This window comes from Cyprinus carpio, chromosome B6 (genome assembly GCF_018340385.1).
Source record: "Cyprinus carpio isolate SPL01 chromosome B6, ASM1834038v1, whole genome shotgun sequence".
NCBI classification, from domain to species: domain Eukaryota; kingdom Metazoa; phylum Chordata; class Actinopteri; order Cypriniformes; family Cyprinidae; genus Cyprinus; species Cyprinus carpio.
The window spans coordinates 27,787,608-27,798,408 of NC_056602.1; the positions used below are offsets into that span (position 1 = coordinate 27,787,608).

Below are 10,801 nucleotides of genomic sequence, written 5' to 3' on the forward strand. Positions count from 1 at the left end.
TGTTTCATTAAAGGGTTTCATTAAAGGGTTAATGGTCCCACCTAGTGATCAACTGTAAAAATAACAAATTTTACCTCTTCCCAACAGGGAAAACCACCAACAATCAAGAATCCCACACACACACAAGCACTATAATTTGCTGTTATAATCCATATAACTCCATATACAAGCCAGAAACTAAGCCTTTTTTGCACAGGCCTATCTAAAGGGTTAATGGTCCCACCTAGTGATCAACTGTAAAAATAACAAATTTTACCTCTTCCCAACAGGGAAAACCTCCAACCATCAAGAATGCATGATTTTATGGTGTCATGGCTTTGCAATCAAAAAATCTAGTTATAATGGAAGTCACTGGGGCAAAAACAGCCACGAACAATAAATGAGGGAGAAAAAAATAAAATCTAATGCTACACAAAAACTAAAAATGCATCAAAGCCAATGTTGTTACTAATCTTTGACATGCCCAAGAATGTGATAAAAAGTAAAAAAAAAAAATCCAGCCACAATTACTTTTATATTGAAAATAAGTAATTTTGTTTGTTTTTCCCCCCAAATCAGTGACATCATTTATGAACTTGGCAATCAAAGAGTTAAAATCTTGGATTTTTTAAAAAACATTTGGTAGTTTTGATCAGGACTGAGGTTGATTAATAGATTTATGCAGAAAAAAATATTTATCTGATACATTTTTACAGCAGTTTAATTGAGTGGATGTTTTCATCCCGAACATAACGAAAGGGTAGTGAATTTGAACAATGCACAAGGGTTAATGTTGTAACCTGCTGTCGGTGAGTCAAGTCTCATGCCTAGTCAAGTCTTTGTTTCTTGTTTGGATGTTTTGGATCACTCCGTAAATTAACTGCACTTGGGTTCTCACTACACTCGCCTTCAGTGGACTGATCATTACATATAGGTTTGGAATGATGACAGAAGTTTCATTTTTGAGTGATACACATTTAATCTGACTGTATAGTGTCATCAGCTGTTAGTTGTGGTGAATCTGACGAGCTTGCATGTGAGTTTTGTGTGTATACAGTATATTATGTGTGAAATGCTTCATTATGCTTCATATGTTTGTGTAACTCGCATTCTAAAACAACTAAATGATCCTCCTCCGAAAGAGATCTGAAAGTGAAGGCTTTTGTTTTCTCGGTTGTTTGAAAAATAGCGTATTTCCTCTCTGCCTGATATAGCAACTTGCACTCTAGTACTCACACAGAGGCTTCCAGTTCTTTAAGCACAATGGTATCAGGTGGAGGATTCTTTTACATCTCTCTTGAAGTGCTCATTGCAGTGGGATGCTGTCTGGGCAATATGTTGGTGATCTGGGCCGTGTGGAAAAGTGGAGCCCTGAACAAACCCACTTTCTGCTTGATCGTGTCTCTGGCAGTGGCTGATTTTCTGGTTGGGGCCGTGGCAATTCCTCTGGCTGTTATTGTAGACATCCACATCAAAATCCCTTTCCATGCCTGTCTCTTCATCTGTTGTTTTCTCATCGTGCCGCTGCAAGCATCAGTGCTCACCCTCCTGGCTATTGCTGTGGACCGATGTCTGCGGGTTTGTATCCCTTTCAGGTGAGTCGGCTTCCAGAGGGCTTTGAAATGACATGAGCAATGGGCTTTAATGCGTTTCAAGTTTGTTGAAAGCAAAAGCGAAATATTTAAGATTCTGTACTACCTTTTAGATAAAAAAATCAAATACATAATCAAATAAAGCTCACTGATCATGTCAGCTCTTGTGCAGATTGGGTGCTTCTCATTTCATATTTGTGCATCCTCGTTTCCTTTCCTCGTGTCTTAGCTCTACCCCCCTTAGGATATGAGGGAATGATGCAATGAAAGAAAATGAGGACAGTGGAATCAAAGGAACAATTATTTGTACATTGGAATATTCTTGACCACTCAAGCATCACTTCATCAGCTGCGCTAAAGGGAACTGCCCTTATGTTTCTAAAGTTTATTTAAGACATTTATAATAACTATTAATAAAGCAAGATGCCCTGTTGAAATATGACATGTATGGTTTATTTACATTACATTTACATTTACATTTAGTCATTTAGCAGACGTTTTTATCCAAAGCGACTTACAAATGAGGACAATGGAAGCAATCAAAAACAACAAAAGAGCAATGATATATAAGTGCTATAACAAGTCTCAGTTAGCCTAAACGCAGTATACGTAGCAAGGGCTTTTAAATAATATAATAAATAAAAAGAAAACAGAGAATAGAGCAAGCTAGCATTAGAGGTCTTTTTTATAATTGTATAATAAATGAAAAGAAAATAGATAGAATACAAAAAGATTAGAAAGGTAGTAAGAATTTTTTTTTTTTAAATAGAATTAGAATAGAGAGTGCTAGAGTTAGAGGGTCAAATAAAGATGGAAGAGAGATGTGTTTTAGCAATTTTTTTAAAGATGGCTAAGCATATCTTGAATAAGGCTGCTCGGACGGAGTTGGGCAGGTCATTCCACCAGGAGGGAACATTTAATTTAAAAGTCCGTAACAGTGACTTTGTGCTTCTTTGGGATGGCACAATCATGCAACGTTCACTTGCAGAACGCAAGCTTCTAGAGGGCACATAAGCCTGAAGTAATGAATTTAGGTAAAGGTGTGCAGAGCCAGTGGTGGTTTTGTATGCAAACATCAATGCCTTGAATTTTATGCGAGCAGCTATTGGTAACCAGTGCAAATTGATAAACAGAGGTGTGACGTGTATTCTTTTCGGCTCATTAAAAATTAATCTTGCTGCTGCGTTCTGGATTAATTGTAAAGGTTTGATAAAACTGGCTGGAAAACCTGCCAAGAGAGCGTTGCAATAGTCTAGCCTGGACAGAACAAGAGCTTGAACAAGGAGTTGTGCAGCATGTTCTGAAAGAAAGGGTCTGATCTCCTTGATGATGAATAAAGCAAATTTGCAGGACCGGGCAGTTTTAACAATGTGGTCTGAGAAAGTTAGCTGATCATCAATCATAACTCCAAGGTTTCTGGCTGTTTTTGAAGGAGTTATGGTTGATGTGCCTAACTTGATGGTGAAATTGTGATGAAACTATGGGTTTGCTGGGACCACAAGCAGTTCTGTCTTGGCAAGGTTGAGTTGAAGGTGATGGTCCTTCATCCAGCAAGAAATGTCTGTTAGACAAGCTGAGATGCGAGCAGCTACCGATGGATCATCAGGATGGAATGAGAGGTAGAGTTGAGTGTCATCAGCATAGCAATGGTATGAGAAGCCATGTTTCTGAATGACAGAACCTAATGATGCCATGTAGACAGAGAAGAGAAGTGGTCCAAGAACTGAGACCTGAGGCACCCCAGTAGTTAGATATTGCGACTTGGACAGCTCACCTCTCCAAGATACTTTGAAGGACCTATCTGATAGGTAAGACTCAAACCACTGGAGTGCGGTTCCTGAGATGCCCTTTTTCAGTAGGGTTGACAGGAGGATCTGGTGGTTAACCGTGTCAAAAGCAGCAGATAGAACAAGCAAGATAAGTATTGAAGATTTGGATTCCGCTCTTGCCAGTCTTAGGGCTTCAACGACTGAGAGCAAGGCAGTCTCAGTTGAATGTCCACTTCTGAAGCCAGATTGGTTGCTGTCAAGGAGGTTGTTCTGTGTGAGAAAGGTAGAGACTTGGTTGAATACAGCTCGTTCAAGTGTTTTTGCAATGAAAGGAAGAAGGGAAACTGGTCTGTAGTTCTCTAAAAGTGATGGGTTGAGGGTGGGTTTCTTAAGTAGCGGAGTGATATGAGCCTGTCTAAATGATGAGGGGAAAACACCTGTATGAAGGGATGTGTTAATGATGTGAGTGAGTGCAGGTACAACTGCAGGAGAAATGGCTTGAAGGAGATGAGATGGAATAGGATCAAGCGGACAAGTAGTAGGATGATTAGAAAGGATGAGTTTGGAGACTTCTGCCTCAGAGAGTGAAGAGAAGGATGTTAATGAGTGTATGTTTGCTGGTGAGATGTGCTTGATGGGATTGTGGTGTGGAAAATTGTGCACTGATGTTTTTAATTTTTTTAATGAAAAACGTGGCAAAGTTGTCAGCTATTAGAGATGAAGCAGGAGGGGGAGGAGGAGGACGAGAGTTAGACGAATTGTTAATTTTGTTATGGTAGTATGTCCTTTTAGCAGTGGAGACATTAGCAGAAAAGGAAGAGAGGGGTGACTGATACACATTAAGGTCAGTAGTGTTTAAATTTAAATTATTTAAACTGCAAAGGTAAAATGTCAATTAAAATTATCATGACAGATGTGAAGGGGGGGGGGGGGATTTATATGTGCATCAGGTTTTTCACCAAAAAAGACTTCCGCATAGGATACACCCTTGTATCCTCGCTCATACCTCCTCTTTAAAATTTTGTTTTCACACTTGCTATTTTATTTTTTTTATCTGTGACTGCAATACATTTGGCAGGAATTTGATCCCATAGAAGGTGTTGTTGTTTATTAAAACACTTTCTATGGAGCCCGTATTTATAATACATTATAAGGGTATTCTTAAGGCATTATAATGAATGCATAATACATTATAAAAAAAACTTATACTATGTTCATATCATCTCATGAATATTCATAAGAACGGTTTTAATATATTATAATATTTACTTATTTGTGGTTATAGCTTTTAAGAGTATGATGATTTATAACACAATGAAGACTTTAAGTAAAGTAATAAATAATAATATTAATATTAAGTAATAATATTAATAAAAGTTTAACACTCTAATACACTCAACATCTAACCACTCACAAGCTGTAGTAAGATACTGTGCACATCTTAAATAAACAATGTCTAGATATGATACAGTCCATTATACTGTAAATGAAGTAGATTTAATATGTTGTTCATTGTGTGTTATAAATAATTATACTCTTAAACTTATAACCACAAATACGTAAGTATTATGATGTATTATAATTGTTGTTATGATTATTCATGAGATGATATGAACCTATTATAATTTTTTTTTTTATTGAATTTTATATGATTTATTATTCATTAGGTGTTACATTATAATGTATTATAAATACAGGCTTTATAGAAAGTGTACCAAATATTGTTATTCAATAAATAATATTTTATATAAATAATAGTAGTATTTACTAATAGTATTTCGTTTTGGGAAACTGTGTGCGTTTGTTCGTGATGGTAACAAGTGCTGAAAAGTGAAGCCAAAACATTTCGATTGCCCCTAGGTGGCTGGTCCCAGTCAAAGTCACTTTAAAGGAATCATGAAATGTAACGCCCCTTTCCCTAGTCGCAAGCGTCATCTTTCAAAATAAATGTAAAGACTTAATAGTTAATAGTTAATAATAGTTAATAATGTACTTAGTTTTACCATCAGTTTAAGCCCGAAAGGGGAACAGAGTCGCGTGACAGACACAGTGATGAAGCTCCTATGTGTTTGCAGTATACAAGCCACGGATGGTTAAGACAGCTGACTCCACTGTGTGACCCTGTCTCTTTCTCTCTCTCTCTCTCTCTCTCTCTCTCTCTCTGTCACACACACACACACGACACGCAAAACTCCGCATTTGAACAGTCAGTAGTAAATACTTAAACTAATAACAAAACATACTTACAGAAGCTGATTCAGAAGCGCCAGATTGTCGTAGCAAAGTCAGAATTACCTCCTCTCCTAGGTTCACGAAACGGTCGTCCATAAAATGCGTTGCTGTTATGTTGTAAGTAATCTTAAAGATTCCTAAATGCATCTACTTTCGGAAGGCCAAATAAAGTGCTTTTGCTTTCGCCTAGATACACACAGCATCTCCCTGACATGCTGCTTCAACACTAACAGTGTTACTGAAACCACGCCTTCTTTCTTTGCGTGAACATTTGGGCGGCATTACGCAAATATTTCCACATAGTGTTGTAGAGATGTGGGGGCGTGTTTGAACGAGCCGTTTTAGGGGGCATGGCAGAGTCTTAACTTTTATAAAGAACATCTCTTTGGATTTGAGACTTTAGTCTTTGCAACTTTACAGATCTTCTTCATGCACCAAGAGCTTGTAACATTTCAAAGAGAAAGGAAAAACTTTAATCGCATCATATGACTGCTTTAAATAAGTTAGGATTTAGATAGTTATGTGATGCTATAAAAATGGTAGTGTGATGACTTGATTGACAGCTGAGATTGAGCGAACTGAGATTAAGCGAATTGCTTCTCTGAGCGATCTCAGGCGTCAACAGACTTTTTGGAATTTTCAGGAGGAGATTTGAGTTGTATTGTATATCTTAATTTTAACAAGCCTCTTGTACAGCTATCAGCTCACAACTATTCCTGTGATATTGCTCATTTATATTATATTATATTATATTATATTATATTATATTATATTATATTATATTATATTATATTATATTGGAGAGGTGACGCATTCAAAAATTTGAAACAACATTAGAGATATGGAATTTTCCTCATTTAAACCGGGAAAGGGACAGTTTTAGAATTTTGAAACATTTTTTAAAAATTGTGAAATTAAGAAGAAATATTTAAGATTATCTGCTATCTTTAGATCAAATAATCAAATAAATGATTAAATAAAGCAGTTTGATCGTGTCAACTCCTTTGTGAAGATTGTCTTGCTTTGAAGCTAAAGACTTTTTATACAATATCTTTGCTTGCAATGAAAATATTTAAATTATGTTTTTAAATAGTATATAATTAGTATAATAAATTTATAGAAATATTTTTAATTATTTATTATAATGTGAAATAGAAGCATTTTCAGATCCTAATGCAAAATGAGATTTGCAACATTCGGTGCAATGTTAATTTTAAGAAATACTGTACAAAATTGATTTTGACGCTCTCCTTTGCTTTACAGATACAAGTCTACAGTCACCAAGAAGCGCTCATGGTTCCTCGCCGCTGTGTGCTGGATACTGGCATCTTTACTGGGCTTCTTACCCATGTTTGGATGGTACAACCATGACACACTGACACGTTACAACTCCACCTCCATAGACTGTCAGTTCATTGCTGTCATTCCCATTATATACCTGATCCACTTTATCTTTGAGGGCTGTTTTCTTCCTCCGTTGGCAGTCATGATTGCTTTGTACTGCTACATCTTTTTAAAAATTAGAAGTGGAAAAGCAGTTATGTCAGCTGAAACTAGTACATATAAACAAAAGGAGCACCAACTGGCTACCTCTCTGGTTTTAGTCTTGGCTCTTTTTATTGTTTGCTGGCTGCCGTTACACATGATACAATCCATCACATACAATAACCAGAGTATACATGTACCTCCCATTGCTTTGTACTTTGGCATTCTCCTCTCTCATGCCAACTCGATGGTAAACCCTGTAGTGTACGCCTTCAAAATCCCTAAGATAAAGCGGGAGTACTGGAAGATTTGGAGGAGGGTGATTGGTCAACAGCAGCAGGCAGATACAAACAGCAGCAGGACTCCTGCTAGTAATAATACTGACAGCCATGATGGACGAGTTCATGTGAAAACCAGTCCACAGGGGGAGCCAATGTACAATAAATACAGTGGGACTCCATAGTACAATAAATACAGACGACTGTTTTTAAACACACACACACACACACACACACACACACACACACACACACACAGTATGTATATATGTATATATACTGTATATATATGTGTGTGTGTGTATTAGTGCTGTCAACCGATTAATCGCATCCAAAATAAAAGTTTTTGTTTATTTAATATATGTGTGTGTACTGTGTGTGTGTGTGTGTGTGTATATATATATTTAAGAAAAATATGTTTGTATCACTTTTTTCAAAATTATACCTTTCTGATCTTACTTCAGGTTGCAGTTGCACTTGTTTGCCAGTAGGGCCCCTGAAAACACCACAGTCAAAGTCTGAGAGTAACTAGTTAACAAAGTCCCTTTCAAGTATATATCTATAGTCTTTGGTAGTTAACTGAGTAACTGTATGAGGTCTCTGGCTGAATGTGGATAAAAGTGCACATGTATGTGTAGTTCAGTGCACAATAATATGTCTGAACAATATTACAAATATTAGCCTGCAGTGATGTACAAACCCGATTCCAAAAAAGTTGGGAAGCTGTACAAATTGTGAGTAAAAAAGGAATGGAATAATTTACAAATCTCATAAACTTATATTTTATTCACAATAGAATATAGATAACATATCAAATGTTGAAAGTGAGACATTTTGAAATGTCATGCCAAATATTGGCTCATTTTGGATTTCATGAGACCTACACATTCCAAAAAAGTTGGGACAGGTAGCAATAAGAGGCCGGTAAAGTTAAATGTACACATAAGGAACAGCTTGAGGACCAATTTGCAACTTATTAGGTCAATTGGCAACATGATTGGGTATAAAAAGAGCCTCTCAGAGTGGCAGTGTCTCTCAGAAGTCAAGATGGGCAGAGGATCACCAATTCCCCCAATACTGTGGCGAAAAATAGTGGAGCAATATCAGAAAGGAATTTCTCAGAGAAAAATTGCTTTAAGTGACCATCATCTACAGTGCATAATATCATCCAAAGATTCAGAGAATCTGGAACAATCTCTGTGCGTTAGGGTCAAGGCCGGAAAACCATACTGGATGCCCGTGATCTTCGGGTCCTTAGATGGCACTGCATCACATACAGGAATGCGACTGTAATGGAACTTACAACATGGGCTCAGGAATACTTCCAGAAAACATTGTCGGTGAACACAATCCACCGTGCCATTCGCCGTTGCTGGATAAAACTCTATAGGTCAAAGAAGAAGCCATATCTAAACATGATCCAGAAGCACAGGCATTTTCTCTGGGCCAGGGCTCATTTAAAATGGACTGTGGCAAAGTGGAAAACTGTTCTGTGGTCAGACGAATCAAAATTTGAAGTTCTTTTTGGAAAACTGAGATGCCATGTAATCCGGACTAAAGAGGACAAGGACAACCAAAGTTGTTATCAGCGCTCAGTTCAGAAGCCTGCATCTCTGATGGTATGGGGTTGCATGAGTGCGTGTGGCATGGGCAGCTTACACATCTGGAAAGGCACCATCAATGCTGAAAGGTATATCCAAGTTCTAGAACAACAAATGCTCTCATCCAGACATCGTCTCTTTCAGGGAAGACCTTGCATTTTCCAACATGACAATGCCAGATCACATACTGCATCAATTACAACATCATGGCTGCATAGAAGGAGGATCCGGGTACTGAAATGGCCAGCCTGCAGTCCAGATCTTTCACCCATAGAAAACATTTGGTGCATCATAAAGAGGAAGATGCGACAAAGAAGACCTAACACAGTTGAGCAACTAGAAGCCTGTTTTAGACTAGAATGGGACAACATTCCTATTCCTAAACTTGAGCAACTTGTCTCCTCAGTCCCCAGACGTTTGCAGACCGTTATAAAAAGAAGAGGGGATGCCACACAGTGGTAAACATGGCCGTGTCCCAACTTTTTTGAGATGTGTTGATGCCATGAAATTAAAAATCAACTTATTTTTCCCTTAAAATTATACATTTTCTCAGTTTAAACATTTGATATGTCATCTATGTTGTATTCTGAATAAAATAGTGAAATTTGAAACTTCCACATCATTGCATTCTGTTTTTATTCACAATTTGTACAGTGTCCCAACTTTTTTTGGAATCGGGTTTGTACAAAACAAGTTGTTTAAAACAATAATAAAAAAGCTTCATTATGAAGTACATATATGAGATGTTATTTTGTTTCACAATTGGTTTGGTTTGTCTTCTTTTTAGAATAAGTCACTGAAAGAGTCACCCTTTAATCATTTAGCAGCCACTTTTACCCAAAGCTAAATAAAAAAGAGAACAAAAGAAAGTGCTATGTAAGTGCTGTTACAAGTCCCAGTTAGTGTAATGCAGTAAATTTTTTTCATAAATAAAAAAAAAGAAAACAATAGAAATAGAATAGAGAGTGCTATTAGACTGTTAGAGGGTCAGTATATATATATATATATATATATATATATATGTTTCATTAGGATGACCAAAACTGCATTGCCGATACAATAACACATTCTGAAATTTAAAATAAAAATGAATCATATTAGCAAATAAAATAGCAGTATCGATAGCTCCCACCAGAAGATCAGCCACCGCCAGAGACACAACGAAGCAGAATGTGGTCTGACTCAAGGCACGGCATGACCACACCGCCCAGATGACCAGCATGTTCCCCAGGCAGCATCCTACAGCGATCAGCACCTCCAGGGAAGTATAGATCACCTTCTCACCATCAGCCATGACGAGAATAAGCACAGGAACTCTACAGGAACTTGCTTTGAGTAGTGGTTTAAATAGGAAGTTGTCTTGACACATGCACAACCAAACATGCTCACACATAAGCAAATAATTTTTTGCAAGATCATTACTTTGCCATGTTCCCGGTGCATGTTGGACTCCGGCAGGGCTGCCCTTTATCACCGGTCCTGTTTATTACTTTTATAGACAGGATTTCTAGGCGCATCCAGGGGCCGGAGGGTGTCCGGTTTGGGGACCACGTAATTTCGTCTCTGCTTTTTGCAGATAATGTTGTCCTGTTGGCTTCATTGGGCCAGGACCTGCACTGGGACGGTTTGCAGCCGGGATGAGAATCAGCACCTCCAAGTCCGAGGCCATGGTTCTCAGCCGGAAAAGGGTGGCATGTCCCCTTCAGGTTGGTGGAGAGCTCCTACCTCAAGTGGAGGAGTTCAAGTATCTTGGGGTCTTGTTCACAAGTGAGGGAAGGATGGAGCGGGAGATTGACAGGCGGATAGGTGCAGCTTCTGCAGTGATGCGGTCGATGTACCTGTCTGTCGTGGTAAAGAAGGAGCTG

At 37.9% G+C, this 10,801-nt stretch overlaps 1 protein-coding gene across 1 annotated transcript; it reads left to right on the forward strand.

Moving 5' to 3' along the window:
* The first annotated feature begins 943 nt into the window (after positions 1–943).
* Positions 944–7,520, forward strand: LOC109094755 (adenosine receptor A1-like). The gene is made up of 2 exons (XM_042725197.1): positions 944–1,574; positions 6,836–7,520. The coding sequence occupies exons 1-2, from the start codon at positions 1,243–1,245 to the stop codon at positions 7,518–7,520; spliced, it is 1,017 nt and encodes a 338-aa protein (XP_042581131.1). The 5' UTR covers positions 944–1,242.
* The last annotated feature ends 3,281 nt before the right edge of the window (positions 7,521–10,801 follow it).

Excerpts from the sequence above, each read along its gene's own strand:
- LOC109094755 (XM_042725197.1), top strand. The coding sequence starts at position 1,243 with ATGGTATCAGGTGGAGGATTCTTTTACATCTCTCTTGAAGTGCTCATT. Across the intron at positions 1,575-6,835 it reads CGGGTTTGTATCCCTTTCAG|ATACAAGTCTACAGTCACCA; the intron begins GTGAGTCGGCTT and ends TTTGCTTTACAG.